This window comes from Bos mutus, chromosome 3, assembly GCF_027580195.1.
Source record: "Bos mutus isolate GX-2022 chromosome 3, NWIPB_WYAK_1.1, whole genome shotgun sequence".
NCBI classification, from domain to species: Eukaryota; Metazoa; Chordata; class Mammalia; order Artiodactyla; family Bovidae; genus Bos; species Bos mutus.
Genome location: NC_091619.1, coordinates 112,810,778 through 112,835,302, shown reverse-complemented (window position 1 = coordinate 112,835,302; position 24,525 = coordinate 112,810,778). Strand labels below are relative to the sequence as shown.

Sequence of the window (24,525 nt, the reverse complement as noted above, 5' to 3'; positions counted from 1 at the left end):
TGGAGTAGGTTGCCATGCCCTCGTTCCAGGGATCTCCGGAACCCAGGAATCGAACCCAGATCTCCCACATTGCAGGTGGATTCTTTACCGTCTGAGCCACCAGGAAAGCCCAGAAAATGCCAGTGCTGTGCTTGGTCGTTCAGTCATGTTCAGCTCTTTGCAACCCACCAGGCTCCTTTATCCACGGGGATTCTCCAGGCAAGAATACTGGAGTGGGTTGCCATGCCCTCGTTCCAGGGATCTCCCCAACCCAGGGATCAAACCCAAGTCTCCCGCATTGCAGGTGGATTTTTTTTTTACAGCCTGAGCCACCAGGGAAGGTCAGAGGAGGTTCAACTGAAAATGTGCCAGGTATGAGAGAAGGAAAGGAAGGGCACAGCATTTCTGCTTTATGCCCAGGCCTGGAGCACAGAGTAGAACAGTCAGGAAGGGTTCCTCCCCCGAGCATTCACAGGGCGCCTATTACTGCCAGGCATGTGTGCAGCTGGGGTGCCGGTGGCCCGGAGGGACAGGAAGACAAGAGGATACAAGTGTACGGGCCAGGCCAGGAAGGAAGCCCAGGCGATGCGTGCCCGCGGGAACCACCTGGTCCGTAGGAGAAGCAGCCAAGTCCGGGGCGGAGGAAGGGGGAGCCAGAGGGAGGGGGACCTGGAGCTCGGAGGCAGCCCAACCATCTGTCACCATGGGAGCCCACACTCAGCTCAGCAACCCCTCCCTGCACCCACAGGCCAAATGCCATGTCACTCAGCCACCCCGTCTCTGAAAACCATCTCACTTCCATGAAGACTGAAGAGGCTGTGCTGTACTGGGACCTTCCCACCAGCCCAGTGGTTAAGACTCCGCCTTCCAATGTAGGGGGCGTGGGTGTGATCCCTGGTCAGGGAACCCGAGGTCCCACAAGCCATAGGGTGGGGCCAAAAATGTTACAAAAAAAAAAAAAAGCCTGCTCCCTGGACCCCCCTCAGCGGCCCTGGTTCAGTCCATCACCTGGCCTGGTTCTCAGGCTGGCCACCCAGGCTCAGAATCACCCCCCTCCCCCATCCTTCTGGTAAATTCATCTGCTGGAATCTGCTAGAAAGGGATTCTGATGTTTTCAACCAAGAACCCAAACAGACCAACTTACCAGGCTCCCCAGCTTAAAGGATGAGAAAATTCTCTTCTCAAAGGCAAAAGCCACTGCTGAGGGCAAAGACTGCCTGAATTCAGGAGCCTTTTTAGTTCCCTAAACTCTGAAGGTCATTCCCAGAATGGCAGCCGCGGTAACTGCAAGTCCTGGGTACCCGCCTCGCCGACCGGTTACTAGGGCTGCAGGCCTCTCGTCCGGGGCGCATCAGCCTTGACTCTGTGCTCATCAGGCGTGTTCCCAGGGCCACGCATGGCCTCACTCCAGGGAAGGGGCCGTGAAGAACTTGGTCCTTCCCCTCTCGTGCAGTCACGCTCCATGGAGCTATGGCCACACGGCGGGTCCTGCGTGGGACACTGGGGCCTGGTCCATGACCACAGTCCCTGAGCACCTGCAGCCCACACTGGGGAGAGATTTGGCGGGGAGGGTGGGCATGATCGGGGCTCAGAGCAGAGGCTGCCTGCCTGGCGCCACAGTCAGGAGACATCTGAGTATCCTCCGGGGAACAGTGACAGGAGCTAAACAGTGAGGATGTCAACTGGGTTAAGGAAGGCACGCCTGCCCGGGGCCAGAACCCGGACTCCCAGGGGCCCGAAGCAGAGCCCAAGATGACAAGGTGGCCCCCAGGGAACTCTCTGCACAGGAGGTACCTGCAGGGAGGGGCCAGACGGGGCAAGCCCATGGCCAAGGGCCCCGGATGCTAAGAGAAGCAACTCTGGTTTCCTTTCTTCACTTACCCCGTGACTTGTTCTAAAAAGGCTCAGGGTAGGGTGAGGCCAGGAATTCCGCCTTCCTTCTGAAAGCCCTGGTGAGCCATTAAAGGCTTTTAAGCAGGGCAAGGCCTGGCCAGATTTGTTTTGGAAATCTATTTATGGGTGAGCTAAGCTGTCAAACACGAATTACCACATTGAAGTTCCTGGGCCATCTGAGCGCAGAAGCAGGAGACGGGCCTGCCCGCATCGAGGGAGTCTGGGAAGGGCCGCCTCCTGCACCACGTCAGTATAAATACGTGCTGACTGCGTACTCACCAGAGATCGGAGTCAGCACACTACCTGTGCAGCGCACCCTGACGCATCTCGGCAGCCTCCTAGGGGTTATCACACTGAAAAGTTGAAAGCTGTGACGTCCTCATTTATATGCAACAGCTCAGTAGTTCTCCAGCAGGTTTAACGTGTGGGTGGGGGTGGCGGGCAGGGAGTCGTTATGTTGTCGGGCCTTTCCACTTTTTAACTAAGAAAGGCCGGTGACAGGGTGCAAACTCGGCATGTCCCATAACAGCAAACCCACACCGGTTTGCTTCTTGACTCCACTGGGCCCCCCGCCCACCTACGAGGCCCAGGGCCATAGGGACTCATCGTGCCTGGTACCCGACATCAGGATTGGGTCACGTGCAGCAGCAGCCCCCGGAGTGCCATCCGGCGGGTGGCAGGGGCACCCTGGGAACCTGTCAAAGAAGCAGCATCCCAGGCCCAACCCCCAGCTCCAGGCCCAGCGCCTCCAGGCAGGCCCGGGGCTCACCCACAGTCCGGGTGACCCTAGGCCTCCTGCCATCAGAGGACCTCTGCCCTCAAGGCCTCCAGCCCTATGGCCAGGCCCCAGGCTGGGTCCAACCAGCCAGGACAGGTGTGGGGAGGGAAGAGAGAAGGGGCAGGGCAACATGGGGAAAGGTGGGCATGCCTTACAACCTGCGGGAGCAACACAGCAGCTCTTTAATGAGCAATGAGGCCCTCGGGCAGGGCACAGATCACCGAGGCTGTGTCGTTCACTTTCACGATCTCAACCCTTTAAGGCAGTCTGGTGTCAAGGAGAAGCTCATGAAACCACATTTTGAACTCAAAAAGCATAAACAGGCTCAAGAAGGCTGTAAACCAGACTTGAAGGGACGTGGCCTAATCTGACAAGGCCTGGCCTGTGGAATGACCCTGAGCAAAAACGGAAGGCCAGACTCCAAACGCCGCTTAGGGACCAGAACCCCAGCTCCACAGAGGGGCGCGGACCAGCCAGGCCCCCTGCTCTGAGGAGCAGACAGCACCGCTTCTGATAACATCCCAGGCATTTGATAATATTCTCACTCGTGAATCTTTTCATTTCCTGGAGAAGGAGGCCAAAGGCCAGGCAACTTCTGGCTGGTGCAGAAGTTAAACGTGGCCCTCGAGGGGTCGTGAGGCTGCCGGGCAGTGGTGGGACCCCCCAGAGACGTCAGGGTCTGCTTCCAGGTCAGAAGTCAAGGTCGACTTCCAGTTCAGAGGTCAGGGTCGACTTCCAGTTCAGAGATCTCAGTCCAGTTATGGGCACACAGCATACACTTCCCAACAGAGAAAGTGAGGCAGGAATGGGGAAGGAAGTGCAGGGATGATTTTCTTACTTCTGTATCCAAAAAAAAAAAAAACAAACCGTTTCTCATCCTTGCTATTACCCCTCCAAAGTGAAAAAAAAAAAAAAATAAATAACACCGGAACTCCCCAACAGGCAAGTCAGCTCACAGCACTTTGCTGTGAGGAGGAAGTGACAGCTGAAGTAGACAAGGGCTGTCATCTCCCCCGACACACTCACACACACAGAGCCCCACCAAGAACACATCCATGGAAAGCTTCACAGGAGCAAAATCCATGACTGTAGGAAAGTACACGGAGTCTTCTCCCCACCCCTCTCAGGAAAAGAACTGCCAAGGGAACTCTCCAGAACGCGGAGTTGTCAAAAAGATTCACATAGCAAAGTTTCCAGGAGGTTTACTCTTGGCCAGAGGACAAGAGAGTAATTTCCCTGAGCCAAGCAAAGGTTAATAATCAAAGGAGTTCGTTAAGCCCGCCCTGAGCTCGGGCTGCCAGGAGGTTAGTCATAAAGTGCTGGATGGAATCTGCCTACTCAAGCAGTTGGAGGAGGGGCAGGAGAGACGGGAACATCCTCACCCGGGAGCCAGTTTCCTAGAAGACTTCCGGGAGGAGGCTTCCCGGCGGGCGCTGGCAGGTCCCCGCCCCCATCTGGAGAGGGTCATCAGTGGCCAGGGGCGGGGGGTCAAGGCCAGCCTCCCCAGCTGCAAAGTGCTTGATCCCAGTGAGCCCGCAGGTCCATGCACCCCACCGGGCACGCCCGCCTGAAAAAGCAGCGTGTGCCAGGGTGACCCTTGGCCAGCACAGAGCTGTGCATCAAAGATCGGAGCCAGGCAGGGACCACAGAGGTCGGGCTGGTGGACCTCGGCCCAGCACGACTGAGCTTCTAGCCACCCTGTGCAGCCACCCCAGGTCACCACCCACCAGACGACACTCACACCTGCCTCCCCAAAGCTAGAACCACGAAAAACAGTCCTGCAGACATTGCCAAATGTCCTCTGGGGGCTAAATGTGCCCCCTCCCTTCCTTCAGCACCACAGATGGGCCAAGCACTCGAATTTTGGAGAGAAACAGAGGTCAGGGGTCACAAAGTGCAAGATACCTCCCAACCCAGAAGACACTGTCTTCCTCAAGGACAGGTGCAGTCCTCAAAGAGCCCACCAACCTGATCCCCAGAGAACACGCGCGCTAACTCCCAGCACGAGGGTAGAAGCCAGCAGCTGATCTGGGGAGCAGCTTGGCAGCGTTTTTAAAGTTTAACTGTGCACACACCCTATCTCCCAGCCACTCCTCCGCTACTATTTACCCAAGAGAAATGAACACGCGCGCCCATAGGAAAAAGCGCCCGTGAGCGTTCACAGCAGCTTATTTGTAAGAGCCAAGCTCTGGAAACAGCTCCATCAAGATCCAACAGGATAACCTGGGGTGAGCGCACACCATGGAATACAATTCAGCAGTAAAAAAAAAAAAGAGCAAGTGATGGACACACTCGGCTCGGACGGATCTCAAGATCCTGATGCCGAGTGAAGGAAGCTGGGTGAAGAAAGGGTCCACTACGGCGTGATTCCATTTCTGCTGAATTTGAGAAAGTGCAAACGAATCCACAGTGACTGACAGGTGACCCGCGTGAGCAGACGGGGTGCGGGGGGTGGCGGCTGGGGCAACGCCTCGGGAGGTGAGAACACCCAGCATCTTGAGGGTGGTTCCGGGGTGGTGCGCCAACACTCCTCAAACAGAAACCTTCTGGTGTGTGCAGTTTCTTTTACAGAAATTGTAGGTCCATAAAGCTATGAAACCAAAGAAATGCACAAAGAGCCCTGCGGCCATAAAATCTACCTCTGAGAGCAACTGTCCCATCCACGGGGCACATGGCTTCACAGGAAAGTGCCGCCCGGGCAGGTGGGGACTCTCAGCAGCAGAACTGCACTCCCCTCCCCGCCAGCACCTTCTCGGGGGTGTCAGGAGGATGGGGCACGGCCTCCACCGGTGCTTCCCACTCCTTCCCGAGCACTCAGGGCCCTGGCCCCCGGCCCCGACCCACCCCGATCTGCCCCCAGCACAGACGGGGAAGCAGGATTAAGCCACGCCTGCAGGCGAGTCTGGCCTAGAACCAAACAAGAACGCAGACGGGCACCCAATGCCCTTGGAAGGGACGCTGTGGACAGAGCGCACTGGACGGAACTCAGAGAACTGCCGGACTGGCAAAGGCAACTACTGGACACGCCCCGGTGAGTCTCCTCCCCTCTCTGCCCCCCAGCGCCACTCTCGGAAACAGAGATGGAGCCATCTGAGCCGCTGACCATGCCCGCGGTGGAAGGCAGATCCTGGGTCGAGCCCCACACGGAAACCTGGCCCCGCTCTCCCACAAACTGGCACTGGACGAGCACTGACTTGGCCGCTTCCGGCTCTGCAACCTGGCTCTGGGTGACTTCAGGCCAACCACCCTGCCTTTTGGGGGCATCGATTCCTCCCTATTAAGTTAACTATAGCTCAGAGGAAAAGCAACTTCTATTAGCACATGTTCAAAATGAACTGCCGACAAAGGTCTGTCCAGTCAAAGCTATGGTTTTTCCAGCAGTCACGTACAGATGTGAGAGTTGGACCACAAAGAAGGCTGAGTGCTGAAGAACTGATGCTTTCGAACTGTGGTGTTGGAGAAGACTCTTGAGAGTCCCTTGGACGGCAGGGAGACCAAACCAGTCAATCGTAAAGGAAATCAGTCCTGAGTGTTCATTCAAAGGAATGATGCTGAAGCTGAAGCTCCAATACTTTGACCCACCTGATGTGAAGAACTGACTCACTGGAAAAGACCCTGATGCTGGGAAAGACTGAAGGTAGGAGGAGAAGGGGACAACAGGATGAGATGGTTAGATAGAATCACTGACTCAATGGACGTGAGTTTGAGCAAATTCCAGGAGACAGTGAAAGACAGGTAAGCCTGGCGTGCTGCAGCCCACGAGATTGCAAAGAGAAGGACACGAGTGAGCAACTGAGCAACAACAACAAAATGAAGGGCTTGCTAGCATCTTTATTGGTAAAATGTCACATAATTTGGGTGCCTTAAATTCAAGAGCTGTAGTTTCAAGCAGCCTGGAATCAAGGTGTCTCAGATCTTGTGAACTCCAGTGGAATTTTCATAACCATGCTGTTTGGAATCTCTCCCTCCTCCTGCCTGGGAGCTTGTCACCACAGGCCGCCAGCTGGAGCTCTGTGTCCTCCCACCACGGTCCATGCCACCAATCACAGCAACGGGGTAAAAGCAGGCTGGCAGGTGCGGTGTCTTCTGCAACCACTTTCAGCAGACGTGCACAGACCATGGGGAACTCCCAGCCCCTGTACAGAACCTGGGCGGGTCTGAGAGGTTTCCTTTCTGCATCATTAAAACATCGCAGAACTTCCCGGAGCTGGTCCAGTGGCTAGTAAGCTGGACTCTCAACGCAGGGGGCCAGGGCTCCATCCCAGGTCAGAGAACTAGATCCCACATGCCACAACTGAGAGTTTGGTGTTGCACTGAAGATTCTGTGCGCTGCAAACGAGGCCTGGCACAGCCTAAGTAATTGGTTTAAGAGGAGGGAGCAGGTAGTGTTAATGTATGAGTCCCGAGTTCAAACCTGGGCTCAGCCACCTCGAGGTGTGGGTGGATTTGGGGCAAAGCTTTGAACCATAGGCCTCAGGCTCCTGGCCTATAAATGGGGTTTGGACCACCTCTATCCTAAAGGACACACAGCATGTTAAGTCCTCAATGGGTCCCCACGCAATAAACAGCTGGTGCTAGAATGGATTTTAAGGAAGGGAAAGAGGAGAAGCCAGGAGGGTGCTCATGAATGTTTCATAGAAATTTCTGGAATCCAAAGCAGGCGCGGCTGTCAGGGAGGCATCGGGGCAATGGTGTCCCTTACAAGGCAAAGCCACGCTGGAGCAGAGCTGTGCCCCAGGCCCGCGGGCTGAGCCAGACCCCTCCACCTGGACGCCCGCTGAGCATCCACCGCCCCGTGCCGGCTTCTCCCGCGCGTCCTCACAGTGCAGGGCACTTTTAAGTACCTGTTGACGTCCTCTGTCCCCCCGAAACTAATCTATAACTAGAGTCTGAAACAGAGTCACTGGGGCAGGGTGAGGTGTGGGGGGAGGGGTGCGGACTCCAGGCCAGCTGGCCTGGGTGTGAGCCTGGCCGTCCACCACCCAAGTGACAGATCCCAGACAGCTGCCTCCCCGCCGGGAGGCTTTCCAGGCACAGGAGCCGGGCCCAGAGAAGACCACGCGTGATCACAAACGGTCCCCCCACGGAAGAGCAGCAAGTTCTGGGGAAGGGCTCGGCTCCAAAGGGGTCAGCCCAGCACAAGTGTGGCCTGGCTGCCCGGGGATGGGGGGCTTTAGGAGAAGACTCAGCAGGATGCTGCTCCCTTCCAAACTCAGAGGAAGGGCCAGAACCTAAACAGCAGGGATCGTAACACACAGAGCAAAGAGCGAGGAGACAAACTGAGCTGATGGCCGGGGCTGGGGCTCTCTGTCCACTGTGCCCGGGCCGGCCGCCAGCCCCGTTTCCTGCCCCTCTCTGCACAGTGAGAGCAGCGGAAAGAGGACCACATGGGTTTCAGTCGCAGAAAACACGAGGAGGCCCTGGGCCTTTGAGAGGCTTCAAGTCCTGGGGACCCCGCTGGTGTGGACGCAGCTCCTCTCGGCTCCTAACCAAGAACGGTCCCGGCAACAGACGTCTTCAAGCCGAGAGAGAAACTCGCGGTCAAATAAACTTAAGTTTCTGATGAAAAGTTTTATTTCCGGAAAGCTCCAAAAAGGCAATCTCAAAGTCATCACTCTTCAAGTCATGGGTTGTTTTTTTTTTTTTTTTTATTGGAACCCAGGCTTAAAAAAAAAATCCCTGCATCTGAATCTAAAAGGAGTTACGTAACAACAGCCCATGTAACAGTAACCATGGAAAATGGATCTTCCAGACACAAGTTTCTGGAAAAGTTCGCTGCAATTGGCGTGTACACAGTATCTTCCTCCAGGATTCCCAGGCAGCGGTTGCTGAAGAATCAACGTGTGGTCACAGCAGGCTGGAGAGTCCCGTCCCAAGGCTTCAAGACACGAATGCCAATTTAGACAGTCCTTGTGTTTAACCAGCGATCGCCAAGGCTGCCAGGGGTGACTGGGAATAAAACAGAACTAGACCACATGCTCCTGTCCTCTCGGGAAAAGACACCCTAACACACCCACACAAACACCACACTCACAAATGTAATTATAAATCGCGTTGCGTTTCTATGGGAGAGACATCCCGGGAGAAGGCGAGGGGGGACCAACAGGGTGCTCGGCTACAAGGGCGAGTGGGGTGACCTCCCCAGGTCCCTGGGGTTTAAGGTAAGGTCACACAGACAAGTGGCATTTTTTTTAACACGCAATTTCATTTATGTGTTTGCTCTGGTTGCACTGGGTCTTGATGCCGCATGCAGGCTTTCTCTAGCTGTGGTAAGCGGAGGCTTGTGTCTCCCAGGCCCTAGAGCACAGGCTCAGCAGTTGCCGCACACGGGCGTGGGTGCTTCGTGGCACGTGGGATCTTCCTGGACCAGGGATCGAATCCAGCTCTCTTGCATTGGCAGGTGGATTCTTTACCACTGAGCCACCAGGGAAGCCCCTACAAGTGGCTTTTTAATATATAGAGGGAACCAAGCCATAAGGAGAATTTTGGTAGCCTGTTGTTGACATGGACAAGCAGGACATCTGAAATCTCCTTCCACTGTGAAAATGTGTGAGGGAGACCGGGCCTTCTTTTTAACCTAAACTGTTAGACCAAGAGGACCCCCACCCGATCAGCAGGTGACATAACAGACTATTAAGCTTTCTGCCGCTTTGCAGGGAGAGGCGGTCCCCGTGAGCAAGTGAGACGAGAAGGGGGAGGAAAGGGCAGACACTCGGGGGGTGTGGAAGGTCTCCCCCACCCAGACGAGCAACAAGTGAAGAGGTGACCACTCAGGTTCATCCTGCAGTGAGTTCCCCTCCCTAAAAAGCCTGCCTGGACTTTGAAAAGCTGAGGGTGACAAAGTGGATATTAAAAGCCGGGGCTCTGGATGGGTATTTGAGACCCCACAGGCTCAACACATCAAAGTCTGGTTTGGAAGCAAAGACAGGGCGGTGGCCTAAGACGGCCTGAAAGCCCGAGTCAGGGGAGAACAAAGTCTGACCGGCCGGTCCAACCTGGGGGCATCCTGGAGTCAGCCCGCGCTGTGCGGACGGACAGCGGCCGTGGAGAAGACGGTGAAAGGGACTTCCCTGGGAGTCCAGAGGTTAGGACTCCGTGCTCTCACTATCGAGGACCTGAGATCCGTCCCTGGTCAGGGAACTGTGATCCCACCACAAGCCTCACAGCATGTCCCAAAAAGGAAAAAAAAAGAGGTCGGGGAGAGATGCTGAGAGACGATACAGGGACAGAATATGCTGACTCAATTCCTGGAAAGGCCGAGTGGTCACAGGCCAGCTCTGGGCAGGATGTGGAGAGAGCTGCAGGGGGTCAGACAAGGAGGAGGAGGACGAGGCTGGGATGGCTGGCCCTCTGTGAGGTCATTGCTGGCTCAAGGACAGCCCAGAAGACACGCCCCACGTGGGCCCAGTCTGGGAAATGGGAACTCCGGGGCCTAATCAGGTTCTGTAATTAACACTGTAATTAACACTGCTAAGTCAGGAACCACAGGGCCATTCAGCTCCCAGTTGAGCCTGGGACGTGCCCAGAACTCTTGAAGCGGAGAGGTGATGATAGCTGAACTAGACACCCAGCACGCAGGCCATGCACACGTGTGCGCGCGTGTGCAGGCACACACACACGCAGAGGCGCATTACTCACACCTACAGCACTGACCGTGTGCTCACAACGACACCGGTGTGCCGTCTGGATTAGGGACAGCTTCACACCTGCTCTCACTCTCCTGGCCAAGTCGGGGGAACCAGAGAGAGATGTCAGAGGTTATCCTCACAGATGGGGTTCCTCCTACCGCCCCCTGCACACCCCCAGATGTTGTAATGAGGCCTTCAAGGCTGTGACGCTGCACAACGTCATTCTGCCCCAGGAAGTGTTCACAGTGTAACACGATCCAGCAAGAAAATGCCTGTGCTCCACAGCAGCACACGGGCTGCTGCGAAAACCAAGTCCTGGACACAGGGGGACGGCAGGCCATCCCCGCAGCCAAAACCAGCACGGCCCAAAGAGGGGCTGCCCTCCCACACACACACGTGGTCGGACACAGGATTCGAGTCAGAGCTCAATCCGAAGTTTCCCTTTGGGTTCAAGGCTGAACTGTATCAAGATTAACAACAGAGATTGTAGAGATTATGTAGAGATTAACTCTACGTAAAATAGACAACCAACAAGGAACCATTGTATAGCACAGGGAATCACACTCAATATTTTCTAATAATCTATAAGGAAAAATGACATGAAAAAGTATATATACACACATATGTATAAATGAACCACTGTGTTGTATACCTGAAATTAAGACAATACTGTAAATCAACTATACTTCAATAAAACAAAAAATAAAATTAAAAAAGATTAACAACAAAAACCATGCTTTCAAAACACAAGTTAAGCCAACTGCTCTAGCAGAAGATACTTCGTATTTTGTTGCTGTTGTTCAGTCACTCAGTTGTGTCTGATCTTTGCAACAGCTTGGACTGTAGCACATCCGGCTTCCCTGTCCTTCACTACATCCTGGAGCTTACTCAAACTCATGTCCATCGAGTCGGTGATGCCATCCAACCATCTCACCCTCTGTCGTCCCCTTCTCCTCCTGCCCTCAATCTTTCCCAGCATCAGGGTCTTTTCCAATGAGTCAGCTCTTCGAATCAGGTGGCCAAAGTACTGGAACTTCAGCTTCAGCATCAGTCCTTGCAATGAATAGTCAGGGCTGATTTTCTTTAGGATGGACTGGCTGGATCTCCTTGCAGTCCAAGGGACTTCGTATTTGATGCTCAAGTAACAAGCACCTTGTCCCTGCTGGGTCTGCACCGCACCTGGAATCTGACACCACGACATCCAGATGGTACTGCTTCCAGAAATCCTCTGGATTCCAAACCAACATGGAACTAGCCTAGGAAAGCTCTGCGTTCTGTTACAAATGCCAGTTGAATGGTCATGCTCTGGATGGAGAGATATACAACGCAAGCAGAGAAGCAAAGCGATGGGTATGTAAGACTTCACCCTGAACATTCTTTCAACTCTTCCATGTTTGAAATGTTTCAACACAATATGTTGAGCAAAAGAGATCCTCCCGGACTTGTAAACATGACTTTCATCTCTCTTAATAGCAAACGTCTTGTTCACAAAAATCCCAGACCCCAGGCTGTGGGACACAGACACCCAGAGTGGGTGCCCACAGCCCACCCAGTAGGTAAGGGCTCAGCAGACTCAGGTGCGGGGTCTCCCTTCCTGTGCCCTGAGCTACACAAAGCGCCCAGGTGTCTCCAGCAGTGAGTGCAGGATCCCACTGTTCCAGACCACCCAGAGATTCTTTAATCTCCAAGCAAGTGATCTGGAAACCAAAAATCGTTGAGTGCGCCCCCTCAACATGCATACCCCATCAGAAGCATAAGTTTGAACTCTAGGAAAAAAAAAAAACAACACAGGGTCTGAAGTCGAAGTCTAGAACTCTGAGCCATTCTCAGAAAAGCAGCACTCCCACAGGTCCAGACAGGGACCTCACCGGCCAGGCAGGGTCACCACGACTCTTAGAAGCACATGACCCAACTGCCCCCCACTGCAAGATTCTCCTGCCAAGCCAGCTGAGTGAAAGCACTGGGGGCTTGGGATGTTTGAGGGGGTAACTCTAGATTTAGGCAGTAGGCAGAAAGAGATATATAATTTTCTTATGCCCCAATATAAGATGATCAGAAAAGCAAGTCCAAATTGAGAAACCTGGGTAAAACTGAAATTTTTTTAAGTGGGGGGTAAAAAAAAAATATTTTTGTGTGAAGACAGGGAGATTTCTTTGGGCAGAGATGAGTTTTCCAAGGCCTCCTTGGGAGGTGAGAGGCCAAGGTGTCAGGTTAATGACCACCCCCCACCCCACCCAGCCCCAGTGGCATGAGCTTCCCATCTTCTGGGGCTCAAATGGGGCTTCATCCAGGAGCTCCTGGCTTCCCTTGTGGCTCAGACGGTAAAGAGTCTGGCTGCAGTGCAGGAGACCTGTGTTCAATCCCTGGGTCAGGAAGATCCCCTGGAGAAGGAAATGGCAACCCACTACAGTACTCTTGCCTGGAGAATCCCATAGACAGAGGAGCCTGGTGGGCTACAGTCCAGGTGGTTGCAAAGAGTCGGACACGACTAAGCGACTTCACTTCACCAGGAGCCCCGTCCAGCCTTCCCAGCCCAGTGCACACCCGGCCTGACGCCCGTGCCCGCCCTGACTCACACAGCAAGCGGCCTGCTCACCTCTGCACTGCCAGCATGTGGCCTCTGCCCATCTATGGACTCGAGCCACCAAGTGAAAAGATAAACACCTAACAGGCCGAGTCAGGGGTGGAGACAGGCACCAGCGGAATGCCACGGGACCTGCACTCTGGGCCGGGGACACCCGTCCAGGACACTAACCGGCGGGGTGAACAGGACCTGAGGGGCCACCGCGGCCCAGGCTCAATCGCACAGGTCCCCTTCCCCGCAGGGAAACAATTCAGTCCCTGGCGAGAGACACTCCCCACGGGCTGTCGTGCCCCTGACACCCACCGAAGAATCTGCAGAGGGGGAACTGGCGGCCCATGAGGTCCAGATGCCGGCCTCCCAGCCCGAGTGACAGGCAGGGTGACTCCCGAAACCATCTATCAGAGCCCCCTGTGCAGGGGCTGCATGCTTCCTCTCCAAATCCCGGTGCCTGGGGAACCGCCCCTGGTAGCTGAGCACCCCTCCCGCCTAAACCTCGGGCCCTTCAGGGCATCTGGAGGTGGAACCCTCCTGCCCCAACACGGTCCCACTCCTGCGACCCCAGGGTCAGACCTCACTCCCTCCACCTGGCGAGTCACAGGCCCCTTCGCGCCTGCACCTGCCTCTTCGGGGGGCGCACCTCTGTTTCCCTCCCTGCCCCCCTGCCCTGGCCCCAACTTCCCTCACAGCAGCCCAGTTCTAAACCTGCTGGCCACTCCGCCCCCCACCACCGAAGCCACTGCAAAGTTTCTGTTCTGCCCAGCAAGCCCCGAGCATCACGGCCCCCCGCCCTGTCCAGACGGAAATCCATAATCAGTAGTTTCCCATGGCCCAATACATAAAAGCGCTCACAGCCTGCTCTCTGGGGCTCTTGAGGCTCTTCTCCATCAGCCTGCCCTCCCCAGGTCCCCGCCAGCTGCGGAGATGGGGTTCTGGGTGGTCCATTCCTACGACCCACCCTCCCAGAGAGCCTCAGCGCTCTGCCTGTGTCCCACAGCCTCCCTGTCTGGTAACCCCTCTGCCCCCATCTGTCTAGCCCACTCTGGACCAGTGCGGCCTCCTGGGCTAGTTCCCACTGCCCTGGGAGAGGCACTCTGGGGGCACCCGTCTGCCTGCACCCCAGAAGCAAAAGACAGCGCCCGCCCAGTCCGCACGCGATAGCATCTCACCTCCCAGGCTCCTCACAGGGGCTGCTTCCCACGCTTGCTGAACAAAGTGAGGGGAAGCCCAGCCCTCCCAGCCCCCATCCCTCAAAATAAATATTTGCCTTGGTACCGCCACTGGAGACTTCACAGGGCACACGCCCCTCTCTCTCCAGCCCCCGGGTCCTTACACACTTCCTGGGTTGAGTGTGGCCTTTTTTTGGGGGGGCGGGGGTGCAGGGCAGCTCCCAGGACAAAGTAAGAGGAACAAAGAAAACAACCCCTTGAGAATAACAGAGAGCTGGCAACACTTAGCTTTCTTTTCCTTTTGTGTCTCCACATAATTGCCACAAACAGCAGAGACTGAAGAGGGCTAATATGTAACCACTCAGACCGTACATCAGTTTGAACCCACAGTCGCAGAAGGCGTTTCCCTTCAGATAGCAACATGGACAGGAGGGCACCCGGGTGTGAGATGGACTCTAGGGGCAGGAGGGGCGGTCTGGACTCAGCCAAGAGAGCCCCCACTGACCACTGAGGTCAAGCAAGAACCAGGGAGAGCCGCGGGGACCCTGGGGGTTGCTCCGCATTTTCAAGGAAACCATTTCCTGCTGAAGGGTTGCACCCTCACTGCTCCATGTATAAAGCTGCAACTATTCCACTAACCAGGAATGAAGAGCCCATAGACAACCCTAAGTCTAAAATCTAACGTCTGAGACAGTGCCGGAAACGTATCAGGCACTTGACTGTTTCTGGCAAACAGCTGGAAAGAAGGCGAGGGAGGGAGGCAGGCAGGAGGCAGCCTCCATCCTAAGGGTCTTCGGTGTAAACCCTGAACAGCAAGGAAAGGTCCCTCCAGACAGGGCCGCCGACAGAGTGGGTTTGGGAGCAGCTTCGCTGACCTGGGGGAAGGGCGAACAGGACACTAACCACCGCCTCACCAACAGAACAGGGACACCAGAGGAGTCCTCTATTAGGTGTCCTAATAGGCAGGCCTATTCCCACGGCCCCGAACAGGAAACCACCCAAATGCCCATCGCTGGGACAGCAGGTGACCAGGCAGAAGCAGCCACCTCCAGCCACACACAACACAGAGGAGTCTTGCCCTGTGCTGGCCAACTTCGCTGTTCTGATCTGGATGTGGGATGTACCCACGTGGTCAGTTTGTGAGAACACCCTCCCTTAGGACCTGGGCATCCTTCTAGATCTACGTTCTATGCTCCCCCCCCCAAAAAAAAGAGTCCCAAAAAGCTACCGCGTCTAAAGTGGTCTCAATACCTCCAACCCCCAAACTCCTAACGGTACAATAATATACAGAAAATTGGAGATCCAGGCTTGACGGTCCAAAGTAAAACTGAAACAACTGTCTGTCTGTCTGAGACCAGGTTCACCAGCCTGAACTAACAGGAGCGGTGTCGGGACAGGAGACAGGAGACCGAGACACTGCTCACGGCAGCACCTGGATCCACAGAAACCGCAGCGAAGGGCGGGGCAGGCAGGCGGGCTGGCCCACGGAAGTGCCCTCCCTGGAAAATGGGCCAATCCTCCCCTCCAGACAAGGATCCCTGGAAACACAAACAGCAGAATGTCAGCCCACTCCACTCTCTCCAGACCCACTTCCTTTTATCTCATTACAAAAGCGTGCCCGTAGTCACCACATCTATAACATCAACTCTTGCTGCGGCAGCAGTCACGTGGAGAAGGTGAAGGAATAAACTCAGGAAGTGAAGGGGTGCCTTGCTTTGCTGCAGGCACTCATGCAAAAAATTTTTTCTAACTCCTTCAAGTATCCTCAGTAGACCTGGTATAGCATGTCCATATTAACTAAAAACGTATTGAATTAAGGCTAAACCCACTTCCTAAAAGATCCTGTTACCCTCTTTAAGACTATTATCTGAGAATCTGTTAACAGGAGCTTTGTGTGCTAAGCTGGAAAGCAACATGGTTCTATTTGCAAGAGCCTGCTGGATGTTGACATTTCTAAGACCAAACATAAATCGTTTGTGAACATGGCCGGTAATTATTTGGAATTCTTCTCCCAGAACCATGAAAAGTGTTTCCCACCCTTTCAAAAAATAAAATAAAATAAAAGGCAGCTTCGAAGCATGATGCTAATGACAAGCAGAGTGAGCAGTTTTTAAGATCACACAGTTGCTTGTGTAGAAACACTGCACAAATACTCCAACACTGCAGCCCAAAAAAAGACAATCCGAATCAAACAGCGAGAAAAGTGTGAAAATTGCAAATGAGCCCCTGGTTAAACAAACACACCAATCTGTTCCCAGAGAGCTCAGGGTGGCCACCTGTTCCGGCTGGTGGTAAGTTCTGATTACCAGTGGGAGAGACAAAATGGGAGTGATGACAGCCACCCCACCCCAGCCCCAGCTCGGGTCCTGGGCCCCACCCTCCAGCCTATATTTAGTCTGCTCTTTATGGAAAATGTCCCAACCTCGCACACAGACAGCTATTTGGCTGGTTACTAAAAGGGTCCATTAACAGACCTCTTCTGCTGGCACTGGTATCTTCTCTCCTTCCCTCCTTAGCTCCCAGGTGCAAGTAAGCCCTTCCTGGCCTGGGTGAGTCATGGGCACAGGCACAGGGCAGGGACGGGACCCACCACAATGCCAGCCCTGCCCCTGGACAGGTCATCCCTGCAGCCCCGTGTGCAGGCTTCCCACACCACAAAACAGGAGAGGGAAAGTGCCCCCTTGGCCCTCCTGGAAGGACGTGGCATGGAGGAGGCCTGGTGCTCAGACCCCCAGGACAATCACAGATGCTGCAGAGATTAGAGACAAACATCTGCAGGATTCGTGTTCCTTCTCAGAGCAAGGTACTTAACAGAGCGGAGGAATTACGTGGCTAAGCACCCGATCAGAGCCCCGAACTCTGGATTTTAAAAATAACTAAGCCTGATCGGCTTTGCCAAACTCAATCACTTAGGCCTCAAAGAATCCAGAGTGTTGGGCCGGGGGTGGGGGGCAGGGGCTCAGGGGTTTGCTTGAACGCTGAGAAACAAGAGATGGGACTAAATCAGTAGTTAAAACCAGCCCTAGTGAGACTCACCAACGATAAACACCTGCAGGGCACACAGGGAAAAAAAGGATGCAGAATAAGGGATTTCAGTCTTAACAAAATAAAAAGCCAGCTTTGGACAAAAAGACAGGTGGCAGTAAACAGGGCTCCAGGCTCTGCCATGGAGGCTGCAGCTCCCTCCTGAGTCACTTCCTCCAGGGCCCCCAACAGCCCTCTTAAGCTGCTAATAACAGATCGCTCTCCTTCTTAGGGAAACGCCCTTTTAGCAGCAGCAGAACAAACACAAGGATGTTTCACCTGCCAAATTATCCTAACAAGTGAATACGGAAGAACCTCACTGAAACATATAGGAGATTTCCCTAAAAATCCACCATCGCAAGACAGGAAGGGGAAGTCCAGGGAACCCCAGACGGGACTTCTGGAATACCATCCCTGAGGGACTGAGGAGTGTGTGGTTTAGTCGCCAAGTCGTTTCCAACTTCTTGGAACCCACCAGGCTCCTCTGTCCATGGAATTCTCCAGGCAAGAATACTGGAGTGGGTTGCCATGCCCTCCTCCAGGGGATCTTCCAGGAATCGGACCCAAGTCGCTTCTGTCCCCTGCACTGCAGGTGGGTTCTTTACCATAAGCCAAAGGGGAAGGCCCGCCCTTGGCAATGCCCATCCTCCACCCACCACGTTCCTTGCGGGGCACTTATGATCAGCATCATCATGGAGGTGAAGTGAACATGGACTTGAACCCATTCAAACCTGGGCTTCAATCCCTCCTCCACTGTGTTTAAGCTGAGTCACCAGAAGTAATGGCCAGGGCTGCTGGCCCCCACTGGTCCCCCACAGGGGAGGATGAGAGGACACCCCCTCCACTGATTGACAGCAACACCCAGAGAAGGTGCCCAGTCCACCCCTGGACTGCCCTCCCCTCCTTGACCATGCTTCTCAAAGTGCGGTCCCGGGACCAGCAAGCCAGCATCCTCTGGAAACTTGTCAACAGCACGCTCTCTGGCCTGACCCAAACCTACAGAAGTAGCAACTCTGCTTTCCCAAGCCCTCCATGTGATCTGACTGCACACTGAACTTCAAGAATCAAGACTCTCAACGTTCCATTGAAGATACCACACTGTCAGCCACCCAGACCTGCCACTCATTCGTCCCTATCAATGACACAGACTCTGCACCTGAAATTCACTTACACCGGCAGAAAAAGCACCACCCTTCTGCAGACAGCTGGGCTGAAAAAGTTGTCAGGCTTCAGCAAGCAAATCTTTCTCTTCCCCTACATGCACTAGAAAAAAAACTCATTGCTACCCAAACAGCACACCCAGGTTAACCACCACTGCCTGACCCCAAAGCACCCCAGTCCAAGCATCTATGCTCTCGTGACAAGTTTCAGAACACCCTCTCTGCAAGATCAACACTAGTCAGATCACCAGTGAGGAGCAAGAGGACCCAAAAGCCAGAAAAAACGTGAGTCCCTCCAGCAAGTCACACCCTCGACAATTCCTGGGCATCCTCCAAGGGCCAGACACGACACACAGCATCGCTGAGGAGATAAAAACGTGCATGACTTGATTTCCTCAAAGAGCCCCCGGTCCTCAGGCTGGACTGGAGTAAGGAGATGAGCTTTGTGCAGGGAGCTGGGACAGAGAGCCTGGGAGAGGCCGGGAACACGCTGACCCCAGCCAGGTGGAAAGGACGCCTGGATTCTGGAAGGGTCAGAAGCCATTAAGGTATGAAATTTAACTTGGAAGGGACAAACAGCCACCTGAGAATTAATTTTAAGGAGGAGACTGTGATACTCATATCAATAACTAGAAGTCCCCATGGTTACAACTTTGATGAAGCCTGAAATATTATGAATACAGTCGATAGTGTTGAAGAAGAATTATGCTCACCTAACGGCAGGGAGAAGGTATTTGTTCCCTAATCCTGCAACAACCAGATTAAATAAATTTCCATAGGAAAACAGGCTCTTACAACAGTTTTGCTAAGGTAAGCAACTCCACAGAGAACATAAGACCTGCAGCCACTGGCAGCATCCGCAAACCCTTCTTCTCTTGGATAAGGTGGGGAGGAGAGGGGCACAGGCTCGAATGGTTTGTACATTCGACTTGTAGGAACTGTGAGTAATCAGGAGTCCCATTACTCACTCAGAAAGGGCTGGAGAGTCAGCCCTGAGGATGACCAGCCCTGCTCATCTCTTTCGAGCCAGTTTCCTATCCTTTCTGGCTCAAAGTAGAGTGAAAGTCGCTCAGTCATGTCCAACTCTTTGCAACCCCATGGATTATACAGTCCGTGGAATTCTCCAGGCCAGAATACTGGAGTGGGTAGCCTTTCCCTTCTCCAGGGGGATCTTCTCAACCCAGGGATCAAACCCAGGTCTCCCATATTGCAGGCGGATTCTTTACCAACTGAGCTATGAGGGAAGCTCTCTGGGCCTCAAAGGAGGCATCAATGTCACAGGATCATCACAAGATGGATGGAGATACGCAGGTCAAGCACTTAGCTCTCTGCTGTACACGATGCTCAACGGAGCGGCTGCACCACGGGAGGAAGGGGGGCCCCTGTCCCATCTTCCCAGGTCCCCCACATGCCGGAGCTCCGCCCTTGAATGCCCCCCGTGAGTGCCCTGACCCGGCATGCCAGGCACTGTTCTCCTTTTGAACGCCGGGACTTCTCCAAACCCTCAGAGGAAGCCACACAAACCACCAACGGGGCCAGCAGGGCACTCAGTTCCCCCTGAGCTGCTGCCTGGTGGGCGTGGAGACACGAGACCAGTTAGGGGCTCAGCCCCGGCTGAATACGCTGGCTGGGTTGTCATCCGCATCACTGTTCTGCTGCTGGCAAGCTGAATTACAACGTGCAATTGCTAATAGAGGCTTTACCCATGCAAGAAGAGCAAGCTTTTTTATCTAACAAGAAAGGCAGCTGATGCGTTTACCTCAACCCCATCAACTCCAGATGGGCTTTTTAAAGAAGAACCAGAGTGGGGACCCTAGGCAGGATGCTCACCCTGGAGACAGCTGGTCCCGGCTCGCTTCCAGGCATGGAGAACACCTGCGGTGCCAGCCACACCTCTGGGGGACACCCCAGAAAACTGATGGGGTAAATCTGAAAACAATGGGCAATGCCTCCTTAAGATTCCAGATACCGGAGGGGAAAAAATAGACCTCTGTCTCAAGCAAATATTTGAAAAAACACTTTCTTTCTTCTTTTTTGGCATACCGGAGGGGAAAAAATAGACCTCTGTCTCAAGCAAATATTTGAAAAAACACTTTCTTTCTTCTTTTTTGGCAAGTAAATGGCAACTCACTCCAGTATTTCTGCATAGAGAATCCCAGGGACAGAGGAGCCTGGTGAGCTGTCATCTATGGGGTCGTACAGAGTCATACACGACTGAAGTGACTTAGCAGCAGCAATGTTTCAAAACAAGACTAAGCATTAAATCACACTTCCGTGCCTTCAAACAGGGTCACAGACCCGACTCAGGGTTGGGATTCTTGGCAAGCCCTTTCAACAAAAATATATACAATTTGGTCCATCATTAAGAGATTTTCCAATCCAGACTCTCTGGGAATCACTTTGAAAACAAGCACGAGCAGAAACTTCCTTCCCTTCAATGAGCCCGCTCCTCTCTTCCACAGCAAAAATGCTTCAAGATGCCAGAAAACAGGAAAAGTTTCTGTAAATTATGACACAGTCAAATGCTGGAATGTTACGCCAAGGTGAAAAACCGTTATCCTCAAAATTTTTCATAACATGGAGAAGCGCTCACATTGCGCCAACAAGCAGCTCTGTAAGTCTGACTCCAATTCTGTGCGTATACACACAGAGACAGAAAATAAAGCCTGGCTGGATATCCTCTAAAATGCAGACAATCTTCCCTGTTCGTTGGGAGAAGCGATTCTTAAAACAATTGACTATGACGCGCACAGACTTTAAAATTCCTAGGAGGTGTACATTTTGCCACGGTACCGCCCTCACCTGGCAGGTTCACAGGCAGGGGCAGATATGTGTGTGCTCCTCAGGGCTACTGGGATGCTCCGGAGCGCAAGCTCGGTTATGGCATGGAGCTGTGACAAACGCGTCTACAGTTTGCGTACCCCAGGGCCATGCTCCCCCATCTGGGGTGAGGGAAGAACCCAATAACCCATGCCCTACTCAACTGCACCAAACTGCTTCTGCGTACTTCTCCCATCACAGGAAAAATGTCGTCCTGCCACAATTGAGCAATCTTCTCGGCTTCCAAAATATCAAGGGCACAGATATAAATCACAACTGCATCTTAAAGCTGGCACAGAGTGGGGGAACAGTCCATTATAACAACGAATTTCATTAGGAGGAGCAGCAGAAGGTAGCTGGGGAGTGGGGGAAGCCTGCACACCTGGGTTCCAAGGATCCTTTGGTTCAGACTCACCTCTGACCTCAGTCGAATGTTCAGGAGGTCATTAACCTTCCCTGAAGCGCCATCCTCTAGAAAATGAATCTGGCCCACATTCTCCCCCAAGGTCGGGACCGCCACACAACGAGCTTATGAATATAAGAGCATTCTTGCTAAAGTTCTTCTATACAAATGAAAGGTGCAATCATTGTTAATAACGCAAAGAAGGGACGCATATCTGAATGATTCTTAGAGCCTCGTTAAATAAACCACAGCCCTGACACAACACAGACATTCCTATTTTTTTTTTAACAGAAAAAATAATAGCCTTGTCAAAGTCCCAAGCAGGATTCATCACTGATTCTGAGTTTCATCAACAAACGACAAGGCTTCCGGCCAAGAAGGAGCCTAAAAATCTCAGCGTGTACAGGCAGACAGACACTGAGCTACCAGAAACCATCATTAAGGAACCACACAGGTTTTGGTTTTTGTTTTTTCCAAAAATGAAGAATGAAACCACATCCTCTTGCTAGAAAGTCAAACTGCTGCGTGGGGAGCGCCTGAGACCCCAGAGCTGGACTTCAAGAAGGACACTCCGATGAGGTCTTTGCACGGACACTAGGCGCTCTCGGTCAGATGCATCCAAAGCTCAGCGCCAGCTTTCTAAGAGTTTCATCAGACTCCCGTGGATGCTGCCAGGAGAGAGAGAGGAGCAGGGGCCTTGCACGTGAGTGTCCACCACGCCGGAGCCCAGACCCTGGAGGCATGTTCCTGCCAGCTCACCCAGCATCAGCGGCCCTGCGCCGGACCCCCATGCCTCCCACAAGTCCTGCCAGAGGCACACAGGAGCCTCTGCCTCTCGAGGAATCTGGAAGCATCTTAAATGGCCAGCAGGGCGGCAGGTGCTCTGACAGCCAGGCCTGCAGAAAGCTGGAGCACCATCCAGATCCTTCCCGGAATTAGCAAGTCCCCTATGGAGACAGGACGCCAATCGGGCAGCCGAGCTGGGACGAGGTTCAAGTCTGTGGGGCTGCCAGATGCCAAGGGCATCAACACCACCTTCTCCATCTAACCGGCCAGGCGTCAAGCCCAGACACTCTGGGGTGAGCCATGCAGGCTGCACAGCACCCAGGCAAAGTTCCCCCCGCCCCGAGGCCAATGCCCCCTGCTTACAGATGGACCAGAGCTGGGCGATGCCTAAGCCGGGCTTCGGACACACTCCTGGCCAGGTCTCAGAACATCCTCAGTATTCCCCAACAGCGGCCAGAGGGACTCTTGCTTGGGACAATTTTATATTACGGACAACTCACCCTTCAGACCTTTTACCATCACTGGCCAACAGCAAGGATAGGGGGAAGCAAGGGGATAAGCTGGAAGCTCAGTAGCAGAGAAATAAGAACCACGAGGATCCAGAGAAAACACTGGCCCCAGAGAGGCTCCGCGGCACCTCTCCCGAGGACCTCTGCCTCACCCGGCTTGCAGGAAGGGTGGGTGGCATCCCAGTGCCAGGGGTGTGAAAGTGACCCCCCCCCCCTCCCCAGGGAGCGTTCTTCTGATCTGATGCAGGATGTCGGTAGAAAACACTGTAGAGGAAACCAACCTCTGCGCAGGAGCAGGTGGGTCGGACCTGCGGTGCTGTCCGTACCCGGGGCTGGTTCTCCGCTGGGGCTAAGTTCCGTTGCCTCCACTGTGCCCCCGAAATGGGCAAACACACCAAAGGGGTTTGCCCTACCCTGCGGAGGAGACCCGCCAGCCAGAGCCTCGCCCCCAGCAGCAGCACTTCTCCAAAGACCTCTTCAAGTCCAGCAAGAGACGCTCGGCCCCGGCCCAGTAACCTGTCACACGGTCCGGGGGCGCCAACCGCTCCGGCCGCTCCGGGGGCTTATGGCTGGGCCGGTTCACTCGTGTGGCCCAGGACGCGGCCGCAGAGAGTCACTTTCTCAGCGGAGACTCTACAGCCCATTAGCACATTATCGCCGGCGATCCATCTCTGGCCGCGAGCTCGCCGGCCCTCTTGGCCTCCCCCTCCGCTCTCGCCCGGCCTTGCCGGGTGAGAAGCACCGCAGTGCCCACTCGGCGGGGCAGCCGCGTGCCATGGCCCGGCGCGTGTGTACACACGCACGCACACACACGCTCGCGCGCGCGCGCGCCCGCCCTCCAGAAGCCCCGCGGCGGCCCGGCCCTCACCTTCGATGGCGATGACGTGCTCCCGGATTTGGTTCTGCAGCACCGGCTCCTCCACGCGCTCCAGCAGCTCGTAGATGGAGTAGATGTTGGGGTGGACCGACTCGAAGCGCTGGATCTCGGCCCGGATGGCAGCCGAGTTGGCCAGCTGCTGCTGGTAGTTCATGGTGCAGGCGCCGCGCCCGGAGCCGCGCGCCCCCCGCCGCCGCCGCCGCCCCGCGCCCCCGGGGCCCGCGGGCCGCCGAGCCCCGGGCGCCGCAGCCCCGGGAGCCGGGCCCGCCGGGCGGCGGGCGGAGGAGGCGCGAGAAGAAAGGAGCGGGCGGAGCAGGCGCGGGGCCGGCCCGCCGACTCAGTTCATGGCCGGGACGCGCGCCCGGCGGGCGGGCGAGCGAGCGGGCCCCGGCGCCCCAGGTCAGCGGGCCCCCATGGAGCGCGCCGCGGCGGGCGCGGCCGGCCCCCGGAGGACGCTCGATCGGGCGCCTTCCTGTGCCGCAGTAGCCTTCCACCCCTAGGCGCTGCCCCGCCGAGCAGCCATTAAAGCCCAGGCGGCCGCCGCGCTCCGAGCGCCGGGGCCGAGGGCCGGCCCGGGGGCAGTGGCCGCTCCGCTCGGGGCGCCCCGGCCGCGGCGTAAGTCCGCGCTCTGCGTCCTGCGCCGCCCGGCGCGCCGGGGCCGCCCGCGCCGAGCCTGCCGTGCGCCGCCAGCCGAGCCGGGACCGAGCCGCAGGCGCCGTGCAAGCCGCGGAGCCAGCTCCGAGCGCCGCCCGCCGCCTGCCCGGCCAGCCCCCTCCCTGGCACGCAGGGCTCCGGCCCACGTCGGCCCCGCCCCCGCCCGCGCCCGCGCCCCGCCCGCCCGCGCGCCCGCCGCCCGCCGCCGCTGCGTCCTCCGCGGCGCTTCCCAGCGCGCCGGATCCCGGGGAATTGCGCCAGGCC

The 24,525-nt window shown here is 55.2% G+C and overlaps 1 protein-coding gene across 2 annotated transcripts in view; it reads right to left on the bottom strand.

Annotated features, from left to right (window-relative positions):
• The window catches only part of AGAP1 (ArfGAP with GTPase domain, ankyrin repeat and PH domain 1), a 572,049-nt gene extending 548,169 nt beyond the window's left edge, over window positions 1-23,880 (bottom strand). The window contains exon 1 of one of the 2 annotated variants that reach the window (XM_070368540.1): window positions 23,599-23,880. In XM_070368540.1, coding sequence (XP_070224641.1) covers window positions 23,599-23,761 — 163 coding nt within the window. In that variant the 5' untranslated portion in view covers window positions 23,762-23,880. The remainder of the gene's footprint in view (window positions 1-23,598) is intronic. The other variant, XM_070368539.1, reaches the window with a different exon arrangement.
• Window positions 23,881-24,525: the final 645 nt, after the last annotated feature.